At 31.2% G+C, this 27,740-nt stretch overlaps 1 protein-coding gene and 2 long non-coding RNA genes across 5 annotated transcripts; 2 read left to right on the top strand and 1 right to left on the bottom strand.

The window, feature by feature from the left end:
- The first annotated feature begins 6,928 nt into the window (after positions 1-6,928).
- Positions 6,929-9,950, top strand: LOC116403716. Of its 3 annotated transcripts, none has more exons than XR_004216552.1 (4): positions 6,929-7,743; positions 7,865-7,881; positions 8,698-9,107; positions 9,616-9,950. XR_004216552.1 is itself a non-coding variant. In XM_031885238.1 (4 exons), exons 1-4 carry the CDS (start codon positions 7,496-7,498, stop codon positions 9,634-9,636), a joined length of 459 nt encoding a protein of 152 aa, XP_031741098.1. In that variant the 5' UTR covers positions 6,929-7,495; the 3' UTR covers positions 9,637-9,950. The 3 variants fall into 3 exon arrangements, 1 of the variants encoding a protein (XP_031741098.1); XM_031885238.1 differs by lacking the exon at positions 7,865-7,881 and having other exon boundaries at positions 8,698-8,830; positions 9,051-9,107; XR_004216551.1 differs by lacking the exon at positions 6,929-7,743 and having other exon boundaries at positions 7,750-7,881.
- A 6,773-nt stretch (positions 9,951-16,723) lies between these two features.
- LOC116403677 lies at positions 16,724-18,670 on the top strand. The gene is made up of 3 exons (XR_004216464.1): positions 16,724-17,526; positions 17,656-17,726; positions 18,439-18,670. It is a non-coding gene; the product is annotated as an uncharacterized LOC116403677 (long non-coding RNA).
- Positions 18,671-22,653: 3,983 nt separating this feature from the next.
- LOC105435411 lies at positions 22,654-25,662 on the bottom strand. Its single transcript, XR_004216492.1, has 3 exons — positions 24,057-25,662; positions 23,015-23,278; positions 22,654-22,892 (listed from the first exon to the last, which is right to left on the bottom strand). It is a non-coding gene; the product is annotated as an uncharacterized LOC105435411 (long non-coding RNA).
- Positions 25,663-27,740: the final 2,078 nt, after the last annotated feature.

The following is a 27,740-nucleotide window of genomic DNA, read 5'->3' as shown; positions in this document are numbered from 1 at the left end:
TTAACTAAATTTTAAAACAAAAAAGTTTTTTAAATTTAGTTTTTCTAAACAAGTTAAAACTTAGTTTTTAAAATAATTAGTAAAACAAGAATAACAAATGAAAATTCTGAAAATGGAAGTATAAACTTGATTTTTAAAAATAAAAAGTCAAATGTTTATTTCAAGGAGTTGTATTTGTTTGTATTTTTATTTTTTGAAAATTAAACTTATTTCATCTTGTTTTCTTAGTAATTTAATTTCCTAAAGTAAGAGTGGAACTTTTAGATAAATTATAAAATAAAAATAAGTTTTTAAAATGGTTTCTTTAAAGTAATAAAAAGACAAATTATTTACTCTCCATACAAAACCACTAAAAAACATGCACTTTATTTTTTATCGGAAATATTTTATCCATTTTACTATTTTTATAACTTTTTTAAAAATTCAAAACTACAGTTTGATAACTATTTTTTTTAAAAAAAATCTTATTTTCTCTCTCCCCTAAAGTTTTTATCTCAATTGTTTACCATGAGCTGTGCAAGATGAAGTCTTAGCAAAATTTTAAAAATAAAAACACGTAATGTTGAAGTATTACACTATCTACTAACTTTGAAAGATTACACATATACCATGTATATGTACTTATCTTGTTGATTACTTCATTTTTTGTTTATATATATTTTCATTTTATTTAAGATATATTTGTGTTTTTTCTTCTTTTTTTGTATTTTTCTAATTTGTATTGGGTATTTCTTCTATAAAAAAAACTCTTTTCTTTTTAGAAAAATTACACTAGATGACAATTTTTTTTAGAAAAAACAACTTATAACACTTCTTTTTTGTATATTGTAAATTAGCAAATATGACTAGTAATTGGTTCTATCAGACGATAATTTGCTTTTAGATTTACTATTTTTACAATTTAGAAAATGTAAGTGACATGAGATCTATTATCATAATTTTTTTTTGCTATTTTTGCAAACTCTCTTTCTTTTTAAGAAAAATAAGTGAAAGCACATTTTTACATATGGTATTAGAGAAGTGAAACCCTAAAAATCCTATTTTTCTCAAAACTTAAAAAACCATAGTTTGTGTTGCTTTGACTGTTGTCATTGGTCTTTCAGTGATCACCAGTCACCACTTCTCCACCGGAATCGTCATCCAAATTGCCGTCAAAATCGAGTTTAACTATCTTTTGCTCCTTTTTGTGGGTCATCAAGGGAACATTTCTTTTCGCTGATCGATCAAGTACTCTGAGTTACTTTCGTCGTGTTCAGTCGCATTCTACCTCTGGACGATTCTCTTCATTATTATTTTTTTGTTTTTCCTTTCTCTATGATTAGTATCTTTTGTCTTCTTGAATCATACTCTCTTGTATATTGCAATGAACAAATTTGCATTACTGATAGTAGTTTCACCACCATTGCAGGAAAATGAACTATTCTTTTGACAACAATGTTACCTTTATTGGTGGTCTCTATTTACTTTGATGAATTTTCATTTAACCAAAATAATTAACTCAAGGGCATAAGTAGTGTATGTTATTCTTCTGTTAAAGAAACTATAACGTAGATTAGGACATCCAAATTTCTTTTACTTGAAGTATTTGTTTCCAAATTTATTTAAAGATCTTGATACAAGTCAGCTTCTTCACCTTTTTACTTAATTTATACTGATGTGTGAGGTTTGTCTAGTAAGTGTTGGTTTGTTACCTTTACAAATGACCACACTCTTTTAACTTGACTTTATCTTTTAACAAAAAAATCAGAGGTAAAAAAAAATCATTCGCTTTTACAATATGATTGAGACCTAGTTTCAAACTAATTAAAGTCCGCATTCTTCCCTCCATTATGGTATTGAATATTTTTAAACGAACAATTAACTAATTTTTTACAAGACAAAGGGTATATATGTATGTATATATATGTATATATGCAGGTACATATAAACATATATTTATATCACATAATTAATAAGATAGAAGCAATATTTTACTTCTCTTTTTCATCTTTTGTCTTCATTCTCCCGTAGAAATCATTCCACATTCAAATTAAGTGCGACAAAGTAGACAAACCCAAAGTTGCATTTGAAAAGTATTAAATACTAAAATCAAGTGGGATTTGGAGGCACAATAATAAAGTGTGTATATAAATATATATAATAGTAAGTAATTGTAGTTAAATTAAGCAAATAATTTAATAATTTTTATTTGATATATATATATTTTTTGCTTGAAATTGGTTGGCTGGTCATCTAAAAAAGAAATAGAAATAATTATGCTAGCTTTTGTTCACCCAAACATTAAAAAATATATATATTGCGTCATATATCAAAATGGAAAAAGTTATCTCACGATTAGGATAAGTTTCTTTAATGGTTATTTTGGAAGTAATATAATAACTACAAATATTTAACTTTTAAAAAATGACATATTTTATTATACCAATTAATATAAATAGGTGTAGAACTTTAAGATGTTGAATTTAATAATGTACAATTACGTAATATTTACATATATCTTCATTTATTATATTATTTAAATTAGAAAATTCCATTTTGTTAACCAACTCCATTAAAAAAAGACAAAAGGGAACAACGTGGATCACACACTCACATAAAATTTTAATAGGTGTAAGTACTTTCAATTCTTGTAGAATTGATTGTAAATAGAATACTTACAAATACTAATTATGAATCCAACTTTATTTAATTATTGATATTTTTTTATGTGATCAACTTTTTATTTACATGTTTAATATATTTTATGGTATACATGCTAATTGGTTAAAAGATAAGTTAAAAGTGCTCTTGGTGATATGATTTTTTTTAGTTTAAGGTTTTATTTGATGTTTATTTTCAATAACATTGTATTAAATGAATAATTAAGATAATCATATTTTTTTAAAAATGTAAAAGAAAAAAAGAAATGATACTTGCAATCCTAAATACTACCTTTAAGCCTGAAAGAGACTTTTTTTTTCTTCTTTTCTTTTTTTGTCTTAAAAGGAACTTTCGAAAATAGAGTTGATCTTGTTATGAATTATGTATATATTGGTCAATGATTGCTCTTGTTATTTGAACTCTCAAATCTTTTATTTTTAATCAATTTTTGGAGTTGGGTTATGGGTCTGCAAATTATATTGCGCATACATCCTTGGTTGATGAATTTCAACTTTTTACGTGTTTTTTTTTACGAATTTTAGGGTAATTTCATGAATTGAAAAAGTGATGTTTTATTTGAGTAAGTACTCTCGTATCGTGGAAGCTTAAAGAATAAAACTCGAATTTTTTTGAGTTTAGGCTTATCTGTTGTTAATTCACATGCATTCTTGCACAATCAAGCACAACTCTAGTGGATTAAATACGATAAAAAAAAGAAAAACTTTTTTTTGTATGTTTGTGATCACTTTTATAATATTTATGTTGCTTTTTTACCAATCAGTTGACTAAAGTATTCCTCAAAGCAACGATGGAAAATTGTTAGGAAAAAAAAAGAAATAAATTAAAGAGTTCAGTCCAATGAAATAAAAACTTTGGGCATAAATTAGTTCCAAATTTTAATTTAATTACAAATAATTTTTAAGTGCCGAAAGAAGAGAGAAATAATAGAAGGTGTCTATATATATATATAAAATAATATATGGTTTGTTTTCAAATAAGGATGGCATATTAATTATAAAGAATGGAATGTGGATGGACGGGCCATAAAGATAATGATATGTAATGTAGATGTGAATTTGAAAGTAACGCAAAATACAATCTCTTATTTTATTTTACTTTAGTACCATAATTGCAAAAATGAAAAATCACAACTTAACCAAATTTATTTTGGGCACTCCTAAAAAAGACAAAACAAGTTATAATAATTAAGTCCATAACATACACATTTATTCTTTACGAAAATGACAAAAACAAAACTCAACCTACATATACAAGATGTAAAATATCACAAATGCTTGTTATTGGTATACATTTGATATATCCGATAAATCTAACATCCCTTGATACATCTAATACTCCTTGTTACATTCGATACACTCGATATACATTTGATACTTCTTGATACCTTTTGGATGACGTTGATACACTTGATACATCATGATACTCTTTGATACATTCGATACCCTTTGATACACCTAATACTCCTTGTTACACTTAGTTCTTCTCTATACACTTGATATTCTTTAGGCCTTGATACACTTAATGCACTTCTAATAAACTTGTTATGCTTCACTAGTATACTAATAAAAATGAATACGCTAGATACATGTGATATGTTGGATACACTTGGTGTACTACATATAAAGTTAGTATTCTTCACTGATACACTCAATTGATTAAATACAGTTGATATGCTTTGAAGTTCTACTGATACACTTTCGATTGTACACTTGTAACTTGATTCATATACTTCATAATTATTCACTTTACTGATATGTTGATATACTTTACTAATATGTTGTTTATATATGTGATATATAATGATATAATATCATTCGTATACTTAATAATACTATAATAAATTGTATAAGATTTGAAAAAATGAAAATCACATAATAATTATATCAACACACTACTATATCTAATAACCATCACATTCCTTTATATTGCAATTAATGTATTAATTGATATCTTAAAATCAAAATTAGTACTATAAAACAGAAGAATTTATGGTTGCATAATAGTAGTTCACCCACTACAAAACCAAGGGAAAAAAAACAATAAATAAAACTTAAAGAATGGTTAAAACATTAAAAAGGAAAATACGAAATAAGTTATTGAATAATAGTTTAAGAATAGTTTAAGAATAATAACAAATTTGAAGTAAATAGTATTTTAAAAAGTAAATTTTTTATCATATTTGTAAAAGTTTAAAACAACCTACTATGTTTACTATATAATATTCACAAAACACGCCGATTCAATTTCCCATTTAAGTTTTTCTATTTTCTCAACATTTAAGTTTTTCTATTTTCTCAACATTTTAGTCTTATTTTGATGCATATTCGATTAGGATTAGGCCAATTAAAGTACACCTTAGTGATTTTAGCCATTCTACAGAACTTGGAAACTTTGGAGATTTATATTTGGGCTTCGAGGCCCAAAGCTCATTAATTTTGGACCCAGCAGGATCTCACGCCCTTAAAGAACAGCAAAAAGAATAAAAGTTAGAGTTGTCAAATTCTAATTTATACCCTTTCCTCTTTAACTTTATCGTTGGAGCTTTGAAAGAGAAATCACTTTTTCTATGTCTATTTTTCGTATACGAAATCACTCTTTAACATGTTTTTAAATATAATATTTTTTAAAATAATTTATGTTAGGTGACAATTTTATAATCTACTTGTCCCATGAATATATATGTATCAATGATAAGAAATTAAAGAACTTAAAAGTTGAAAAATAACCACTGCAATAGAGTCAAGGTCCTCTTTGTGTCCAAGTCAGTTCTTCATTCATCTTTCTCATTTCTTCTATCTTTCAATTGCTTTTTTCGTGTTTTTGCTTATGCAACTCCGGCATATCATCCATGCATACTCATTGATGTGATAATTCACAACCTCTAAAAGTTGAGACTAGATCTCTCTATACTTAAACTAAGAACTTATTTCTAAGTTTCATCGAACCCTTGTCCATTTTTAAAAACCATAATAGCTAGGTTTGATTACTCTTATATTTCTCCTTTCAAATGTTCAAAGTTGCTCCATGAATAAGCTACAACTCACAAGTATCCAATATTCCAACTTTCACTACATCTAAGTTTAAACTAAAAAAATTACCATAACTGCAGATAGAACAACCTAATCACATATAATTACTTCAATCTTTCCAAGCTACCTAACACTTCCAACTAACAAGCTTTAAAAGCTACCTAACACTTCCAATTATAAACCACTAAAGGCTAACATAATTCTAACTAACACTTAATTCCAACAAACAAAGTATAATCACAAATAAAAAACTACAGGCCAGTATAATTGCAAGATATAGCCACAACAAATCCATAAAAATTTTGAAGTACAATTTAAAATTGTTAAATTTCATCAATTCAACAATTTCAATACATTTAAATATAATTTCAATTGTCCCCCTCTATAACAATCACAATTTCAATCCATCTTTTCAATTTATACATACAATTTCAATAATTTATACCCTAATCTATTACAAATTTCAATATTCCATTTATACATCTACTTTAATTCATAAACGATCCATATACAATTCAATTCATAAACTTTCAACAATTTCAATATACAATCTATACCCACAATTTAATGCAACGATGATGGCAGTGACAATCTATACAATCTATACTTTATTCATGGAAACAAATTCAAATTCAAAATCATACATTTATTTAGAGAAAAAAAAAACAAAAAATATCTTTACCAAAATGTAGAGGCGGCGGCCACATAATGCAATGACGAAAGGAGGACAGTAGGCGGTGGAACACAATGGCAGTGGGCAAGGAGATGGTGGACGGTGATGGCATTGAGAACAACTCATAGACTGACCAATCCTGACGTCTCAGTTATTGCATTGTGAAAGCACTACTAGAAAAATGGGCTTTCTTAACGGTTGCTGTTTTCCTTTCTTGACGTTTTTTTCAAAAAACGTCAAGAAGAAATAACTTTTTTCTTGACGTTTTTAAAACATCACGAAATATCTATTAATTTTTTGACGTTCTTAAAACGTCAAGAAGCGTATGAATTCGACATGCTTGACGTTTACTAAACGTCAAGAATTTAAAATTTTACTCGACGTTTTAAAAACGTCAAGAAATTTATAAAAAAATCCTTGACGTTTTGAAAAATGTCAAGAAATTTATAAAAAAATCCTTGAGGTTTTTAAAACGTCAAGACTATTGTAAAAATTGTTTGACGTTTTAAAAACGTCAAGAATTTAGTACTAAAACGACGTCGTTTCAATTAAGTCCGTTTTCTCTTTTCTAAAACCCTAGGATGAAAACACGTTCCTTCCCTTAATCAAAACGCACGAAGATGCAGAACTTGTCGTCTCAGCCGCTGCACTCTCAATCGCCGTCTCAGTCGTTGCCTTTTCAATTCGCATCTCCATCTCTCTCGGCTACACTCTCAATTTTCATCTCCATCTCTCTTTTGGTTCCTCTCAATCGCCATCTCCATCTCTGCTACACTCTCAATTTTCATCTCCATCTCTCTTTTGGTTCCTCTCAATCGTCATCTCCATCTCTGCTCTCTTATTGTCGCTCCTTCCAAATCCGTCCATCGGATTTCTTCGACCTCTCGAACTCGGCTGGCGTCAAGGCATTGGAGCTTCGCATTGGCTAGGGTGAAACCCCCCTTGATGGAGATCGGGCAATTTCATTTCAAAATCCAATTTAGGGTGATTTGTTCTAGTGGCTAGATTGACTAATAGAAGGAGCAGAGCAGAAAGGGATGAGTTTTTTTTTTTTTTTTTTTTTTTTATAAATATTTTGTTGACCCTTTTTCTGGGTTTAGAGGCTTTCCAATTGATGAGGAATTAAATTCAGATGATGAAAAACAATCCGAAAAAGAAAGTAGAAATCATAAGAATTCATCCAAAACGCCTCTTGTTAAAAATTGATGCGTTGTTTTCTTACTACTTTACTTTAGGTTGGATCGGTTCTCGTTCGAAAATTCTCTTTTGTTTTCCATGGTTTGTCCATATATTTTTTGCATTCAATTTTTATATCATGCAATTTTTTTCCTGTACAATTTTTCAGGGTGGAGTCATCTTTCAGTATCCATTAAACGAAAGGTATTTTGTTTACTATATTGATATATTTTTGTTTATGATGTTGGGTTGATGAAATTTAACTTCCATTCTACTTCAATATCCATAATCAAACAAACCTATCAAAATGGCCATTACTCTACAGCTCATGGCCACTGTGAGGTATTGTTCTTCTCTCTTAAAGAAATTGATCTTTCTCTTCAACTTAGAGTTTCCATTTTTCAAATGTATTTTTGATTGTGACTCAACTTACTGATATTTTGATGTATTTATGTGTTTTTGTTTTCCTTAGTGAACATGGGTTGCTATATTTTTAGAATTCAAGGACACACTAGTACAACATAAACAAATCCTATTCAAGTAAAAGTTGTAAATATAAGTTGTGCTTACAAAAGGTGTTAATTGAGCATCTTTTTTATTTTTCATTATTTTTGTTTTCTTGTTTCTCATTACTTAGAAGTCAATTTGTTTATTTGTCTTATCCCTTTTCTCTTGTCCGAATTTTCCTTTGTCTTCATTGTACACATGAATCGAAATCTCAATCGAGGATATTTCTTTGTCAGTTTTCGATGGAAAGTTTTGCAATTGGGATGTGAGTGTAACGTTAGTTCAATTTTGACTTGGTTCTTGATGTCATATTGCCTCATGATGTCTTGGATTGTTGGGTTAGAGTTTGTTTGATAGATAACAAGATTCTTAGGATTAAATGTGATATTAGTGGATGTAAAGAAACAAGACTCGTCTGTTTAAGAGAAGTGTATATAATATGTAATTGGTCATTTGGATTACATCTTGTGAACTCTCTCGTATCATTTCTTAGTTGTAGTAGAAAAATGATTTGATGATTTCTATGGGAGCTCAAAAGCGTTGTAAAAGGGTGCTTGTAGTAGAAAAATGATTTGATGATTTCTTTATTTGTTGATTTCGTAACAATTTCTGTTTTGGGTTTGGAAAAATAACACACTAACTATTATGCAGGAGAGAATCTGTATATGGAAAAAGTGCAGGGCCACTTCCTCCTCCTCCTGAAGTCATCAATTATGACAATGCAGTTGCAAACCAAATTTTGGAGAATGCAAAAGCTGAAAAACATAGTTCCTCATCTGAATCGGTAACTTCGCTTTTATTTTATTTATGGAGTTTTCTAAGAATGAGAGAACCAAACATGTGTGGCTTTACAATTACTCTAGGAAAATTTTGTTGAAATCTGGGGTTTAAGATTGATTAAGGCAACAAGTTGTGAGAGCCTTGTCTACTGAAACAAAAGAAATTTCTCTTTTGTTTCATGACTTCATTAATATAAATTATTAATTAAATGTCTCTTGTTCAAGGTCTGCCCCATATGCCTCACAAACCCAAAGGACATGGCTTTTGCATGTGGTCATACAGTAAGTTCTCTACCTTTGAACTTCTAACAGTGCTAATGTTTGCTAATATTTTCTAATGGAATAAAAAATGTTTGAATGGTTTCATATTCGTATTACTTGGCCAAGACACTCATGAATGTTTGAATGGTTTCATATTCGTATTATTTGGTCATACAATAGGTTTTGCTGTTAAAGTATCTTTCTAATGTTTATTTTTCCAATATTCAACTGACCTTAATTATCCACTGATTTGAATTTTTAAGTTTGTTGATTTGATGGTGATTTTTTAGGCTGCTTCAACTATTTCACAAGCATTGCATGCTATTTTATTTTAGTCAGTATACTAAATCCATTTCTTTATGTCAACTTTTCTCTGTTATATGTTTAGAATATGTTAAAAAGAATAAATAGTACCCTAAATTTATCTTTTTGAACTTATCCTTTTAGTTGATATTTTAATGAACATTTATAATTTCACCAAGTGTTGGAGATTTTATTGGTACTTAATTTTATATTTTTATTTTTACAGACTCTGGCCTTATGTGTTTGAAGCTATTTTCTGATCGATCCATTGTAGTGATGAAGCTACGAAGCAAGTGATTGATGTTTGGTTAGTGACAAGATTTATTGTAATTTTGTTATTCATGACAATATAACCTTGTTGTATTTAGTTTCTTTGTAAAAATATATTACCCACGTTCAGTTTCTATTTTGCTTGTATTTGTCCCTTCGGAAAATTTCGATAGATTTTCTACACTTAGTTTCTTTGTAAAAATGTTATCTATGAAATCTAATGTAAAGCCTATTTCATTATGTATATGTAAAGTCTTGGAATTGAATATATATGGTGAATGGTTTTATTTATATATGTTTGAGATTTGAAACTATATTTGATGAATATCAAATATCTATGAAACTGTTGCTGGACAATTACAGGACAATCATCTTTTCATTACAGCATAATTCAATTACAATTTCTTTTTTTTTTAAAAATTAAAAAATGCTTGACGGTTTTAAAATGTCATGAACAATTGCAAGCTTAACGGTTTTAAACTATCATGAACAATTGCATTTTTGACGGTTGACAAATGTCAAGAACATTTACATTCTTGACAGTTTTAAAATGTCATGAATATTAAAATTCTTGACGGGTTTAAAATGTCATAAATCAGTTCATCCTTGACAGTTTTAAAATGTCATAAACAATACCAGTCTTGACGGTTCTAAAACGTCATGAACATAAGTATACTTGACGTTTATAAAACGTCAACGTTCACTATTCTTGACGTTTAATCAACCGTCAAGAACTTTGCCTTTCTTGACGCTGGCTTCAACGACGGTTTTAAAACCGTCAAGAGAGCCTTCTCTTGACAGTTTAAAAACGTCAAGAGAGCCTGTTTTGTTAGTAGTGAAGGTTGAATAATAATTTAAAGGTTAAATTTTTCCCGATATGGTTAACACTAATGTTGGCATAATTGGACCAATTCTCGACGCCATGCATGTAAACGTCAGAAAAATCATAAATTAAAAAAATAATTTCTATTTTTCTCGACGCCACATACTTCCACATCGGTCATAGTTGGGGCATCCTCAACGTGTACTTTCATGGCGTTAGAGAAAATATATATTATTTAAACAAAATGTTTCCCCGACATTTTTGTGCATTGCAACGGAAAAGTGTTATGTTGTCCAACATCTTCAACACTACGTCGGGGCAGAGGACTACGCCGACCGACACAAAATCTACAGCATTGGGGTGAGCTTTGTTTCCCTAATTTGGCTATCCCGATGCATTTTTGTGCGTTGAGATAACTCCGTTTTCTTATAGTGATAGGCACCTCTTATTCTCATTGACCCGATTACCCGATAAAAGAGTGAGCGATCAGCTCTTCCATGAAGAAACAAAGAGTATGAATAAGGCGCTAGGCAGTGAATAAGAATCAGGCAGAGTTTGCTAGATCCACATGATCCGTTGAGCTAGTTTTCCAGAAGAGTAAGCTAGAGAGCTGAACTGATTGAGGAAGCTAGAAAAAGCAAAGAAGCTGCTTGACTTTTCTTAATCGGAGTGCCAGTGGGCATGTTGAAATGCTTAAAAACTTTCTCACATATCAGACCATACAAACTCTCTTTGAATTTTTCAATTCTCAATGTTGTGCGCTAATACTAATATGTGAAAAACATGACAACCATCTCCTTGACATCTATGACTTCTGTTCCCGTTAATCCACTAAGGTCCTAAGTAGATGATATAGAATGATGAAACATCTTCTAGTACATTGACGACAAACTAGGTCAAATTCATGGATTATGGGAAGTATGCTAACTGCCTAATTCAATGCCTACAGTCGATAGACATATGTACCCTAGCTCTTGTGATCATTGAGTAACTGACGTTGTAAGGTTGTGAATACATTTAGTATTGTAGAAAGTTATTGTGGAACCATTAGAAACTCACTACCTCTCAATTCACAAGGGGACTAGCTTTCGCTATCGACTCAAAGTAAAGGACATGGTCCCATTCAAAGCCTTTATAAGCATGCTTTTGATTCTTTCTCACTTTTCGAGAGAATATCTTAGAAGAAGAAAGGTCTCCCTCCATACGCAAGTTCACCAGTTCAATTATATTTTTTGTAAGTAAACATGTCATGTAAATAATTTTAGGAGAAAGTTTAATTACTACATTTTATTTTAATGTTCTGTTTCATTGCTTTGTAAAGGTTCATTTTGTTGATATTGATTTTTTTTAAAAAAAGTTATAAGGTTACTAATTTTGTAATTTTTAAAAATAATTATACAAGTTTTTTCATGATTTCACAACCGACCTAATTATCAAATACTGCAAAACTCAAACATTTTGCAAATTGTGATATTTAGATTTGTGAGATATAAAGTCTAACATTGTAGAGAAATTGTCAAAAATAAAATATTTGACAAAATATTTGTATGAAAGTGTAATGAAATTTGTCTATTAATAGTTCAATTTTATAAACTATAAAAATTATTCAACTTTTTCTATTTAAAAAAAAAAACCCCAATATTGCATACAAAATCCCTATAGTTATGATACCGATTTTCTTCTTTGAAAATATGCATGATAAATCTCTTCTTTACATGATACAATAATTTTGTATGTTCTTCAAATCTTCTTTTGAGATAAATCTTCTCATAATTAAAAGAAATTTTCAATAAAAAAGAATTTAGCTTTTCGAAAAAATTATTCTTTTAAAATTTATATTAAAAGCTAAAAAAAGTTGATTGAATGAAAACACTACCAACCTAATTACCAAACATCATTTTTATTATGTTTATTTGTTTGTGTTGTGCTTTTTTTTCTCTCTCGTCATTTTTACTAAATTAAACACAATTAATTTTTTGATGTTTAATCAGTAACTTTGAAACACAATTTTCCCAAAGTTATTTTTAAAAGAAACTTTTCCTAAGATATTTTTGCAAACTAGTTTTTCTTTATTTACACCTAAGTTATTTTTGCAAAGTAATTTTTGAAGTTATCAAATTAACCAAGTATTTCCTAACATATTTTTTCGAAGACATTTTTGAAACTTAGGTCACATCACATTTCACATTAAATTGTTCAGAGTTAAAAACATGATTGCCCTAATTGAGTGATCATTCAAGAAAATGAGTAATATATTCAATGCAAAAAAAAAAAAAAAAAAAAAGTTGCACGAAAAAAGTGTACAAGTAAACCATTTGGGTACAAAAGTTTCTTAAATACATAACTACAAGCATTGAAACATTGCAACCATATTACCATGCAAAAAGAGTTATGAAATGGAGAATCCTGAAAAAGATCAAAGAAAAAAAATATTAGGCAAATCTAAATGACTAAAATTTAACACCAAAGTTGATAAATAACGAAAGCATACCAATTCTAGCACCAGAAGTAAAATAAAGTAGAGAGAAATAGGAGCCTTACCAGAGGTTTGAAATTTGTTCAATCATTGCAACTTGAATTTCTTTTGTTCTAGTGTACACTACAAGAAATGTGGTTTTTTCCGACACAGCCACGCGTCGCCAGATGCTGTTCACGTCAGCGAAGGCTACAACGATGCAAAATGGCACAGTTGTACTTACGACATAAATAGTCACGTAACCCAAGCCCAAGTCACCCAATTTTCGTTTAGCCTCGTAGAATGAGCTAGAGACATTGGTACTACATATTGGAAACACACATCTTATTATCTTTAACATCATGTCAAAGGACTTGTTGCTCCAACCGTTGATAACTTTCACATGCATCATCGTAACCAAAAAGTTAAGGGATGAAAATTTTGAACAGCCAGAGTAGCTCACGACGTGCTTGGTTTAATAACTCCTGAAATATATTCGTCGTTTCCTCTTCTACTATTTAATGGCATGTCATTGTCCAACCTTCATCTACCGTTTCTTGTTCCTGTTCAATCGTCACTTGTAAATCGCGCAACATACCCAACATTTCACTGTCTTCAGAAAATGGATTACGACTATTTGATTCATGGAATGGGTCACCGCTAGTTGTTTCATGGAATGGGTCACCGCTAGTTGTTTCATGGAATGAGTCACTGCTAGTTATTTTATGGAATGAGTCACTGCTAGTTGTTTCATGGAAAAGGTCATTACTAGTTTCTTCATCAAATATTTTTATACCTCTATACAAGTTCATTAGCTCTCCAGGATACACCAAATCTGTGTAGGAGGGGCATATTCCAATCGTTAATAAATATATCTCCACACCCTTTAATGAGTTCCAATTCGAGTTCATATATCTCTTGCATGAACATCTTATCCATCCGTACTCATCGACGTGATACTTGACAACTTCTAAAAATTGGAACTTCCTCTCTATACTCAACGGATAACACTTATTCCTAAGTTTTATCCAACTCTTGTCCATCGTTAAAAACCTAAAACATAAATACATGTAATTAGTCTTATATTTATTCTCTCAAATGCTAAATTTCCTCAATGAATAAGTCACACCTCACAAATATTCAATATCTCAACTTTCACTATATCTAACACTTCCAACTAACCAACTAATATACATTAGTAGCAACCTAACACTTCGACTAAATTATCATAAACTAAGGGCTAAGATAGTTCTAAATAAATAACAATTTCAATGTATTTAAATCTCTACGACAATCAAAATCATAATTTCACTCATTATTATCAATCTATACAATTTCAATTTAACTAATTCATACAACAATTTCAATTTATAATTTATAAGAAACAAACATACAATAACAATTTCAATTTACAATTTATAATAAAAATACAATACCATATAAAATTTACAATTTATAATAAAACATAAATACAATATACAACTTTAATTTACAGTCTACCATAAACATACCTACAATAAGAATTTCAACTTCAATTTCAATTTAATTTAACATATTCATACATCATATTTAATAACAAACATACATACAATATGCAATCTACACATACAATTTACAATATACATATACACAATCCTTAAACTCTAAACATACATTAATACACATATAATATACATGCAAAATAAACATTTTTACCAGTAGAGACGATAAACTAAGGCTCGGATAGGAGGTTGATGGGTGTGACGGACAGCGACAGACAACGACAGTGCCGATGACGAAAAAAACAACAATGGCGACGTCTCCCTCTCTTCTTTCTTTTTTCTCTTCTTCTTAGTTTTGGTTCTTCACTTTGGTTCTGTGTTATATGAACACTGAACTAAAATAACTAGGGTTCTCGCGAAGCACTACAAAAACGTCGCAAGAACCCACCTTTTAACGATGCCGTAAGTGGTTGCGTTGTTAGAAGCTAATCTAATGACAATGTGTCACTTATGACACCGACATTACCTTTTCCGAATCAATCAAATCATCAAACTTTTGACGACATCAACGACTAATTATACGTTGGCAAAAGGTTTTGTCATAGTGATTTAAAGGTTAGACCTTTACCGACATGGTCAACGTGCATCGTCATAGATAGGCCAATGATGACGCAACTTCAGTAGATCATGTCGCAAGAAATCTACCATTTTAATAATTTTTAGGGCTTCATCGATCTATCCTTTACGACATTGTCGTTAGGGGAGAAACGATAATGTGGACGTGCATGACGTTGTGGAAACTAAAGAATACTTTTTAAACAAAAAGATTCCATGACTTCGTCATAAACGACGTCGTTGTTTTCCCCCTCTTTTGCGACTGTTTTCCCCTATTTTGCGACGTTGTCTCCTGGTTTCGTTATTGAAGACCAATGCTGACATCGTTCTTGCTATGTAGGAAAAACCCCTTTTTTACCACGTTCGTTATCCCGACACCATTTTCTGCGTCGAAAAAACTCCAATTTCATATAGTGGTAGTATGTAAGTGAAAATTTTTGGAAAGATGAAATGAAAATCAACAAAATATGTTAGGGACATAAATAAACATTTTCAAAAAGATGAAATGAAAATCAATTACAATATTCTTGAACAATATACATCCCTAATGTATGTGATGAGGATGAAGTTGAATTTTACTACAAATAGGATGTTAATTTATGATGTTGACATTACCCACCAAATGATAAACCTAAAGCTAAAGATTATGCACAGTAGAAAACACAAAAATCCCAAGAAAAAAGAGATATGACAGTTAAAGGAGTGTGACGCAGAATTTAGCATATGCTGTAGAGATAATGTTACAACAAGAAATTGGAAATCTTTTCCCAATGTCGAGAGATATAAAAAAAGCATCCGGAGAGGCATTCTCGACATCGAGAAATTCAGCGTCGACAGATCATATACAACTCCCAAATGCTGACGTCAGGAGTTCTTCATATGTAGGCATCAGGAGACACCCACTCCATACATACTTACGAGGGATTTGAGGAAGGGAAAAAGAGGAAAAGATGGGAGTGAAAAACAATGACGAAGAAAGGTTTTCGAAGGAACAGTGACAAAGAGGAGTGGAAGAGTTGGCAACCGACTAGGAGGAAGAATGAAAAACCTAATCCTAGGATTAGGGTAGTTTGTGAGCCAAATTAAACGTGGAGTATAGGCACAACACTTCCATCAAATCCGAGGGACAAAAATGACCCTTAAAAATTTGAGAACAATCTATAGTGCAAAAGGCAGACAAGCTGAAAGGAAAATAAATCAAAACTAAATTTAAGAATGACTCATATAAAAGATAACACAACTAAGAACAAAAAAAGAAAAGAGAAAAAAGAAAAAATGAAACTAAAAAAAGCAAAAAAAAAAAAAAAGAAACATTTTAGAGAAATCTGTACGCTTACAAATTCAATATACCAACTAATTAATTAAGAAAATAATAAAATTAAAAATTGAAAATAATGATATCCTTCGATCATTGCCTATCAATGTCATTGATAAAATCTGAAAATTTGCTATAACTTGTAAATATTTTGTCAACTTTGTCATTTTTGACAATTCTCCAATAATAGATTGGATGTCAATAGAACAAAAAGCGTTGAGTAAGTGAACTACAATGTACCGAATTAAAATAGAACTAACAGATTAAACTAAAATAACTGATATGAAATCTTTAGTAAGTAAAGTGAAACTAAACACATAGTAAAAAGATTCTACAATTATATACAAAAAATGTTGTATAGAAGAAAAAGGGACAAAACAAATGTATTGGGACAAACCAAAAGGTATATATATATATATATATATATATTTTATTTCATTTTTATATATATATTTTTTAATTTAAATAAATAAAAAAATAATAAAGAAATTTTTTATTATTTTTTTTCTTTTTCTTTTATTTTCTCTCTTCTTCTTCCTCCCCGTGCGCCGCGACTCCCATCTCCCTTCTCTCCGTTCGCGCAGCAACCGCCGCCGGCCATCTCCATCTTCTCTTCTCCTCTCCGCTCCGATCAAACCCAGCCTCACCGCCGCGTCTCCCCTACTGAAGCCGAACGCCCGATCTGCCGTCTCCATCTCCGTTCGCAAAGCAAGACCGCGCCGTTGCTCTTCCGCCGCTGCCCGGTCCAGATCTGCGTCGCCGTGCCCAGCCTCGCCGCCGCTGCAACCGTTTCCGCGTCCTTGCTCTGTCTCCGTCGAAGCCAAAGCCGCCGCGTGAACCAGTAACCGCCACGTCCTCCGCTCACAACCGCCGTCCAAGCCAGCCGCCGCCCATTCCTCTCCTTTCTCCTCTGTTTTCAGCCAGCCGCCGCCGATCCCTTCTCCTCCGTTGTCTGCACTGCCGTGTGACTCTCCGTCCGTCTCTATACGGTCTCTCCGTCGCACGTCGTCTCTTCGCAAAGCTACTGCTCGACTTCTTCCGCGAATAACACCTGCCGTGAACCGAACTAAAGACCCCAGATCCAACTTTCTGCGCGTGGAGTTCCTCCTTCGTCCTGCTGCAGGATTGGGTCGTTAGGTGTCGTTCCTGCTTTGCCACGAGTCATTAAATTCTGATTGGTAAGATTGAAGTTATGAAATTCTGATTGGTAAGATTGAAGTTATGAAATTCGTAACTGTTTCCAAAATAAACTCAAGTAATATTGCTGGACTAATTGGTTGGAGAAATCGTTTACTGTTCGATTATAGGTTGAAGGTAACGTTTGAATTCCTTGGGTTCGCAGCAAACAATTGATTCTAGTTGGAACTAGTTTCGCGAAGTAAGGGATTTTCTACTGGACTCAATTATGATTGTGAACTGTATGTGTGTTGAATGTATACTGTGGATTGACTGAAAATATATATGAATGCATATGAATTGAAGTAGACTTAACGTCGAATGTATATCGTGATTGTCATGGAACATATATATAAGTGTGTGTATGTGGACAGGACGAAGATTGTAGATTGTGTTTGTATGAGATGTAGATGTGAACTTGTGATTCTCGTTTAGATTGGGTGTACGTTACGCGACGGTGTGCTGGTGAACTGAGGGGTGTATTGACTGTATAGTTGATTGACTGACGTATTAGTATATTATTGACAAACATATGACTAAAGTAAAATAAGTTGACTGTTAGGACGTTGAGAGAAAGAACTTTATGTTTTGAAGTAACTGAAAGATGGATTGAATGGAATGAGGGGAAAATTGTTAGTTTTATTGGGATGTGTACCTTGTAGGTGTCCCACGGGATCACCAATTTATTTTGCACCTTCGGGAGCATTAGGCTGATATGTGTTTCTGCATAACACTAGACTGATATGTACGTCCCTCGGGGCGTTAGACTGAGATGTGTATCCTTGGGGTCACAAGACTGCGACTGTACAAGGTGTCCCAATAGAACGTTAACAATTTATTTTCCCCTGACGGGACCAGTAGAGGGTCTCTTACTGAGTATTTAAATACTCACCCTTCTTATGTTTAATTTTCAGGCAAAGGTAATAAAGGCGGCAAACCGGCGAGGGGCAGGAAGGAAGCGTGATTGCCATAGGAAACGTGTTATTTGCTTTCGCTTATGGGTTCTTCTGAGGTTTAAGATGAATTGAAATTTAGTTTACAAACGTTTATTGTAAATAGTATTTTTTTTATGTTTTCTTGAATGTTTGAAAATCATGCCTGACTTAAAGATGTTTTTAAATTAGCTTACGTTTCGTTTTATATCAATCAAAGTCTTTTATTTGTTAAAAATTAATGACCTCGACTTACTTAAAAAAGTTGGGTCATTACAATTTCCATTTAAAAACAATAAATCTAAATTAAAAATGTTTCATAAAAAGTCTCACACAACAAAAGACAAAAAAAAAAAGAAAAAAAAGAAACACACACAATTTCAAAACTCCTTAATGCAAAATGGAAGCAACAAACTAAAAGATAATAAATTTAAATTAAAAATGTCTCATAAAAACCATCACACAACAACAAAGGACAAAAAAAGAAAAAAAAACTCAATTTTCAAAATTAGTCCTAAGCTAAATAACAAACAATAAAAATGTCTCATAAAGAGAAAACACACAACAATGGACCAAAAGACATAAATCGTCTCATAAAAAATATCACATAACAAAGGACCAAAAAAAGAACAAGAAGAAAACCCTAAATTTCAAAAACAATCTATATACAAAATACAAGCGTAAAAATTAATAAATCTAAATTAAAATATATTGTAAAAAAACATCCCATAACAAATGACAAAAAAGGAGAAGAAGAAAATCCTAAATTTAAAAAAAAAACAATATAATCTATATAATATGCAAGCCAAAAATTAATAAATCTAAACTAAAAATATAATCAATAAACAAAATATATGTCTAAATTAGGAAGTGAAATGCAAGCAAAAAAAAAAAAAAAACATCACACAACAGAGAAAGAAAAGCTCAAAATTTGAAAACAATCCATAATACCAAATGCAAACAAAATTTAAAAATAATACATCTAAATTTAAAATATCTCGTAAAAAATGAGCACAACCAATGACAAATAAAAAAGAAACTCAAAATTTCAGAATAATCGATAATGCAAAAATGCAAACTAAGAGATAATAAATTTAAACTAAAAATATCTTTTAAAAAGACATTGCACACAAAATAAATATAATAATGATTGAATAATTTCATAACAAAATGAGGAAGATTTAAAAATAAGAAAATAAAAGAGAGACACAACAGTAATGAAACTAGAACTAGAAGACACATGTATTCTATTATTCTATTACAGTTGAGATGGTATATAAAAATTGAAGAGAGAAGTGAATGATAGAATTGAAAAGATGAGGACACAAAGTAGGAAATGGCAACACAGTATGTTTCAATTTTGAAATTTTGAAATATGCTAATAAATGGAGGTAAACAGTAAGGGGCAAGGAACGGAGGCATTGGAAGAATGTATCAGCTTCATCAGAACTTCCAATAAACACTCCGGCTAGCATTAACATCACTCAACCACCTCAGAATCTAACCCTTCAAATACAGGTACTTTTCTTTTTTTCTTGTCCCTTCCTCTTTCAGTACTTTCATCTCTCTACCGCATGGCTTTCATAAAGCAACTCCCCCGATCATGTTCCATTGAAAAGAAAGACTTCATGATATCAATAGACAAAAAGAGCTAGAGATCTCAAGCTTCTCATCACTGAAATTGGGCCGTACAAGTCTTTCTCTCTTGCATCACACACGAGTCCATCAAATGGATGAGGACCACTATGAAAACCCTCTTAGACACACCCAAGAACCACCAAATTTTTCCTTGAGAAAAGATTAGTAGATCATTGCTTGTGGGTCCAAAAGACCTACAATAGAAAGGGTTATTTGGCAGAAATATTCAGCAGATAACACTTGACAACTTCTAAAAATTAAAACTTCCTCTCTTTACTCAACGGATAACACTTATTCCTAAGTTTCATCCAACTCTTGTCTATCGTTAAAGACCTAGAACATAAATACGTGTAATTAGTCTTATATTCACTACAAGAAAAGTGGTCTACGATGACCGTTGTTTTTTGTCATGGAAAAAATTTGTGACGGTTATTTACAGTCATAATATTGCATGTCGTGAAAAGTTCTTCTATGACAGTTCTAAAAAACTGTCACAAATGCGTTTTCACGACAAAAAATAAATGTCATTAATTAGTATTTTATGACAACAAATAACTGTTACAATTTACACATTTACGAAAGTTACAAAAATGTCACAAATTCTTATATTATGACATTTTTTTACTGTCAAGAATATGCCAATCGTGAAAGTTTTTTGTAAAATTTAATTGTCATTGATTCGATATTGACGACAGTTATGAAAATGTCACGAATTAATATATTATGACATTTTTTTCTTGTCATGGATAGACCAATCGTAACAATTTTTATAAAATTTAATTATCATTGTTTCGATATTGACGATAAAAAAAATGTTACGAATTTGTATATTATGATATTTTTTCGTGTTGTGTATTCCTCAATTCTTGTTTTTTTTTGTCGCTAAACCATTACACTAAAAACTTCAATAACAATAACAATAATACATCACACTCATATGAAAACAATAAGTCAACACTTTAATATATATACATAATGATACACTTTGTAGTATTCATACACACTCATTGATTAATAACCATTTGTTTAGTTCAAATGTAGTTTCCATAGAAAAAAAAATATACATTGACATTGGAAGCAAGAAGCCTAAAATCAATACATTGAAAGCAAGAGTTTGCTATCAACCATACAAAAGATGTTATATCAATCAATTGCTCCAAATTGGCTTCAATGCTCCAAATGGATTATTCCAAACCTAGTAAGAAAACAAAATCTCATTTACAATATGATTAGAGAACATTACCTATGAGGAGGTTCTACTTAAAGTTATTTAAAGGCAATTAAGGAACATTACCATTGATGTAAGATTGAAAAAAAACAATATTGAGATTATAGAAAAATAACTAGAGTGCCCAAACTTTTGTGATAACAATTTCAGCCCCCCTCCCAATCCTTCGTTCCAGCCCCCTCCCAACACAATAAAAAAACAGTGAAAATGACACATACAGAACATATGTCTTCAGTCAATACCATAACACAATGTACCAAATACACAAACACAATTCAAATACATTATACCAAGAATATGAACAAAATAGAGAAAGAAAGAAAAAAAAGTACCAAATACACAAACACAATCCACAATTGTTAGGAGAGTTAAATAAAAGAGAAAAAGACAGAACAAAAGAAGAATAAACAAAGAAAATTAATGAAAACTGTACTCTAAAAAGGCAACAATGAAACAAAGAATCTACTGCCTAAGAAATGAAATAAAAGTGGTGCTATAAAAATTGAAAAGAAGAAAGTTTGAAATAGTACCATAAAGTATAATATGGACAAACCAGGTTTCATAATAGATCCTCCATGCTTTAGAAAGCTACGTTCCCCTAGTACATCATTTTGCATCACTCTACATTCTTAATGAACTGTGAAGAACTACCAAAATCAAGTTGAAACACTTCATTTGAATTTTGTCATTCATTTTATAAGGTTGTTAATTTCTAGTGTTACAGTTGTTGCAGTACACCTAGTGTTAATGTGTTACAGTAGACCTAGTGTTAATGTGTTACAGTAGACCTAGTGTTAATGTGTTACAATACTTATTATCATGATTGGATTGAAAAACAAGCATCAACTAAAAGGTACATCTAGTGAGATTGAATTGTCACTACAAGAAATTTGACCTTTAATGTCGGTTTAAAACCGACATTAATGGCCTTTAGTGTCGGTTGGCAACCGACATCTATGCTAGCGTTATTAAAGGGCTTTAATGTCGTTTTTTCTCTGATGTCGGTTTAAAAACAACATTAAAGACCTCATTAAAGTCGGTTTAGAAACGACATTATTGGGCATTAATGTCATTTTTAAACTGACTTTTTTTATGGTGTTACTTAAGATCTTTAGTGTTGGTTGCCCTTACAACCGACATTAAAAAGTCCAACAATGTCAGTTTAAAAACGACATTAAAGCTTTGATTTTTAGTCCATTTTTACAAATTTATTTTTATTTAATTGTTGCATTATTGTCCATTTTTTATAAACTGATATTGGTCGGTATAGATAAATATTTTTTTCACTCCAACAAATTAATAAAATTAATATTCATTTAGAAACTATAATATTTATCTTTTACATGTGCATACACAAAATGAAATCTTAATATTGTGTTTATGTATATATTTTACAAGAGTACATGAAACAAGATCCAAATTCAAGACTTAAATAAGAAATCTTGAACGCATTATCAGTCTTCAACCTTCAACCTTCAACCTTCAATGATCACCTGGCTTTCAACCTTCAATGATCACCTCGCTATCTACACAATCACTTAGCTTTCAATCTAATATGACTTCAATCATTCTACAAACAATATCAAAATAAACCATTTGATTTTTAGAATTCTAACAAGGCAACTTTGAAAAAAAAAACTGTGGCATCCTAGCAATTTCAATACACTAAATATTTCAATGGTTAGAGCTAACCTTCCCTATGTTCACGATCATAAATCTTACACGTTTGATGCTGTAAGTAACTCGTAAGGGATGTCCATGTTTAAACAAAAAATGAAATAGCAACTTGTCAAAATTACTACTTTTTTCGCATCCAGTTGCAAACAATGATGAGAATGCAAAAAAACCTTGGACCCATCAACAATAATGGAATAGTTATAGATCCAAAAAAGTTAGCTCAAAAGTGACACATACCAAAAGATTGACGGATGTGGCAGTTCTTGGCAAGAAATCATTCTGAACAAAAACAATCAAATAAAGTAAAAAAGAGGGGAAAAAAGTTCTTATCGATAATTAAATTTACAATCTGAAGACAACTATTAGTAGCAGTAACTAGAAACAAGGAAGCCCAAGACCAAAACTAAAAATTACATTAAAAAAAAAAAAGCAAATTACCCAACAGGAATTAAACTAAAAAACTGAATATCAATAAGCTTTAGATAAAGGTCATATGCACCTTAGCTTTCCTCCCAAGAAACCCTTTTATTCTTAAAAAAACATCTTATTTCTTTCATACCAAATACTCTAGATCACGTCAATTAAAAAAACAAACGAACAAAGAAACAAACAGATCTTTATCTTTAACAATTGAATTTATTCCTTCATGATGAACAAAAAATGGTTGAGCACTGATTCGAGAACATCAAGCAAGTTCTTAAGGAATAACAAAAAAATGGAAAATGTAGATTCACATTAGGAAGATGTTGTAAACAATTATTTTATTTTATTTTTTAGCATAGCAAAAGGCTTTCTTCTTAGCATACCAAGAATGATTTGTGAGTTTTCCCTTGAAAAATTGAAGAAAATGAAAAGGAGAAACCATATATGGAAACTTTCCCTTCTATACTAAATCAATGGAGAACTCATCCTTCATCTATACTAAATCCATTCTTCAAATTGAAAAGTCAATAGATAAATATAATAATGTTCAAGTCTAGCACCCCACCCAAAAAAAAAAAAAATCAATGGAGAACAAGAAAAATATTTAGATAGACAGAGATGTAAAGAATTTTACTTATTCCACTCTCTGCCAGCGACTGCACACGCACACCTCCGGCTCTGGCCAATTCTGCAGACAACTACTATTCATTATCTTTCTTTTAATCTCGTACCTAATTGAATTGAATCGAATATTTTCTTGTTTTTTTTTTTCTCTTATGGTGGATTTTAAGCCTCTTCATTGGTGCACATATTTATAGGAGAAGTTAAAGGGAACTACGTGGCTATAAAAAAAGTTAAGAGTACATATGATCATATATACATTCACATGTGATAAAATCAATAAATAATTTTGGAAAAAGATTCTGGTGGCTCTTATTTGTTTCCTGCGCCGTGAAAAACTTGCCTTACTACTTCAACGCAGTTGACAGCATACAAAGGAAGAAGAATACAAAAGTTAAAATACCTCTTTTATACCAAAACTTATACTCAACAGACAAACACACACAAGAAAAAGATAGTTCCAACTAAATCCCTCAACATGACTAGCTTCTTCCTCAATGAATGAGTAAAGTGGAATCAAAAACCAAATTTTCATTTCTAATTCTAGCAAAATTGATGTTTACGTACCTAGGTCTCAGTTGAAAAAAAATTATCAACTATAACTAAGTACATACCCCAGTTTTCACTGTCATGCCTCGTCTTAACAACTCCAATGTTGAGAACGTAACTTACATACCAGATATCATATATCTTATAAACATTAAAATCACTGTTATTACTACAGTGAAAATTGGAATGACAAAAATGACTTAACCATCAATTACACTATGTTGGAAGTACAGATAAAAACACAATAAATAAACGATATAAAGAAATTAAATTTGTTCTCTGCAATATATACCCAAGAAAATACACAGAAGAACCTTAACCTTGTTTGATCTGATAACAAAGGAATTTAAAAGACATAAATTAAAGAGACTACATAAACATACATATGAAATAAACCTGGCTTATAATTCTACCAACAATGTTAGTTTTACTCCACGCAAGGAACTAACTCTCTCCTTCTGAAGCTTATCATCCTTACAAACAACATTGATTTCAACTTCTAGCAAAATAGAAAAACAAGAACCAGAAATGCACTAACAATAAAAAAAAAAAAAAATAGCACCACACAAAAAAGAGGAGCGAAAAAAAATTCACCAACTATTCCTATTTCACAGATACTCGGAAATTGGAAAGAGAAGAAAGCAAAAAGAGGAAAAGAGAGATGAGGTATACGAATCAGAGAAATCTTCTTATGTACCCTCAATTTCTTCTGCCACCGCTCAATGTGGGGAAAGGAATACGCATTGCTATCAAATCCACCCCAATAAAAAATTAGGGCTTTCAGTATTGATGGATCGGCCATATATCTACGAAGGGAGCGATTGGTAACACATCCGACCGTCGTGGAACACCTACCGTCGTTTGTCGTCGGTCACCAACAGTCATTCGCGTGGGCGGTACAAGTTGGTGTGGGTCACTGAAGAACTTCTGTATGGCTGACCCTCAACTTTCGTGGTCGTCGTCAACTTTCGTGGGTCGCCCTCAGCCGATGAGAAGTATGTGCGTTTTTGTGTGGCTGACCGAAACGAGTTATGGAGAGAAGGAATTTCTTTCGTGGAGATGGAGAGGGAGGGAAAGAGAAAATTAGAAATATATTATATTTTATTTTAATAAATTTTATTAAAATAAAATTATTTAATATTTTTACATTGTACCATAAATAACTGTCACCAAAACGTAGAATCCAAAAACGTTTTTTTCCGTCAAAAACACGTGTTTTGACCTTCCGTCACAATTTTTTCTCCATTTTTAAATTTTGGATTGTATTAACCGTCATAAAATGTCATTTTTGTCGTAGTGATTTATTCTTTCAAATGCTAAATTTCCACGATGAATAAATCACACCTCACAAATATTCAATATATCAACTTTCACTATATCTAAAGTTTAAACTAAAAAATCTATTTAATACTTCTAACAGGTGTTGGTAGCAACCTAACACTTGACTAAATTATAATAAACTAAGGGCTAAGATAATTCTTAATAACAATTTCAATATATTTAAATCTCTTTACGACAACCAAAATCACAATTTCACTAATTATTATCCCTCTATACAATTTCAATTTAACTAATTCATACAAAAATTTCAATTTATAATTTATAATTTATAAGAAACAAATCATACAATAACAATTTCAAATTGATATAAAATTTACAATTTATAATAAAACATAAATACAATATACAATTTTAATTTACAATCTACCATAAACATACCTACAACAACAATTTCAACTTCAATTTCAATTTAATTTAACATATTCATGCATTATACTTAATAACAAACATATATAAAAAATATACAATCTACGCTGACAATTTACAATATACATATACACAACTAAACATACATTAATACACATATAATATACATGAAAAATAAATATTTTTACCAGTAGAGATGATGAACTAAGGCTCAGATAGGAGGTTGATGGGTGTGACGGACAGTGCCGAACAACGACCGACGACATTATCGATGACGAAAACAACAACAATGGTGACGTCTCCCTCTCCTCTTTCTTTTTTCTCTTCTTCTTAGTTTTGGTTCTTCACTTTGGTTTTGTGTTATGTGAACACAACTAAAACAACTAGAGTTCTCGCGACGCACTACAAAAACGTCGCAAAACCCACCTTTTAACGACGCTGTAAGTGGTTGCGTTGTTAAAAGCTAACCTAATGACGATGTGTCACTTATGACGCCAACATTACCTTTTCCAAATCAATAAAATCATCAAACTTTTGATGACATCAACGACTAATACGTCGGCAAAAGGTTTCATAGTGATTTAAAGGTTAGACCTTTACTGACGTGGTCAACGTGCGTCATTGTAGATAGGCCAATGATGACGCAACTTCAGTAGATGTCGCGAGAAATCTACAATTTTAATAATTTTTAGGGCTTCACCGATGCTGTCCTTTACGATATTGCCGTTAGGGAAGAAACGACGATGTGGACGTGCATGACGTTGTGGAAACTAAAGAATATTTTTTAAACAAAAAGCTTCCATGACTTCATAAACGACGTCACTGTTTCCCCCTCTTTTGTGACGTTGTCTCCTGACGTCGTTATTGAAGACCAATGCTGACACTGTTCTCGCTATGTCGACAAAACCCCTTTTTTACGACGTTCGTTATCCCGATGCCATTTTCTGCGTTGAAAAAACTCCAATTTCATGTAGTGGTAGTATGTAAGAGAATTTTTGGAAAGATAAAATGAAAATCAACAACATATGAGGGACATAAATAAACATTTTCAAAAAGATGAAATGAAAATCAATTACAATATTCTCGAACAATATACATCCCCAATGTATGTGATGAGGATGAACTTCAATTATGTTAATTTATGATGTTGACATTACCTACCAAATGATAAACCTAAAGCTAAAGATTATGCACGATAGAGAACCCAAAAATCCCAAGAAAAAAGAGATATGACAGTTAAAGGAGTGTGACGCAGAAAGTAGCATATGCTGTAAAGGAAATGTCACAAAAGGAAATTGGAAATCTTTTCGCAATGTCGAGAGATATATAAAAAGCATCCGGAGAGGCCTTGACATCGAGAAATTCAGCGTCGACATATCATATACAACTCTGAATGTTGGCGTCAGGAGTTCTCCATATATAGGCATCATGAGACACACCC

Source organism: Cucumis sativus, chromosome 5 (assembly GCF_000004075.3).
Source record: "Cucumis sativus cultivar 9930 chromosome 5, Cucumber_9930_V3, whole genome shotgun sequence".
In the NCBI taxonomy this organism is placed as follows: Eukaryota; Viridiplantae; Streptophyta; class Magnoliopsida; order Cucurbitales; family Cucurbitaceae; genus Cucumis; species Cucumis sativus.
Note: the sequence above shows the minus strand (reverse complement) of the source record. Positions and strands in the feature narration are given on the sequence as shown.

What these genes read in the sequence shown, in the direction of transcription:
- LOC116403716 (XM_031885238.1), top strand. Translation starts at nt 7,496, where the DNA reads ATGATGAAAAACAATCCGAAAAAGAAAGTAGAAATCATAAGAATTCAT. An exon ending in CAGTATCCATTAAACGAAAG is followed by an intron (nt 7,744 to 8,697) that starts GTATTTTGTTTA and finishes ACTATTATGCAG; the next exon opens with GAGAGAATCTGTATATGGAA. An exon ending in CTTTTGCATGTGGTCATACA is followed by an intron (nt 9,108 to 9,615) that starts GTAAGTTCTCTA and finishes TTATTTTTACAG; the next exon opens with ACTCTGGCCTTATGTGTTTG.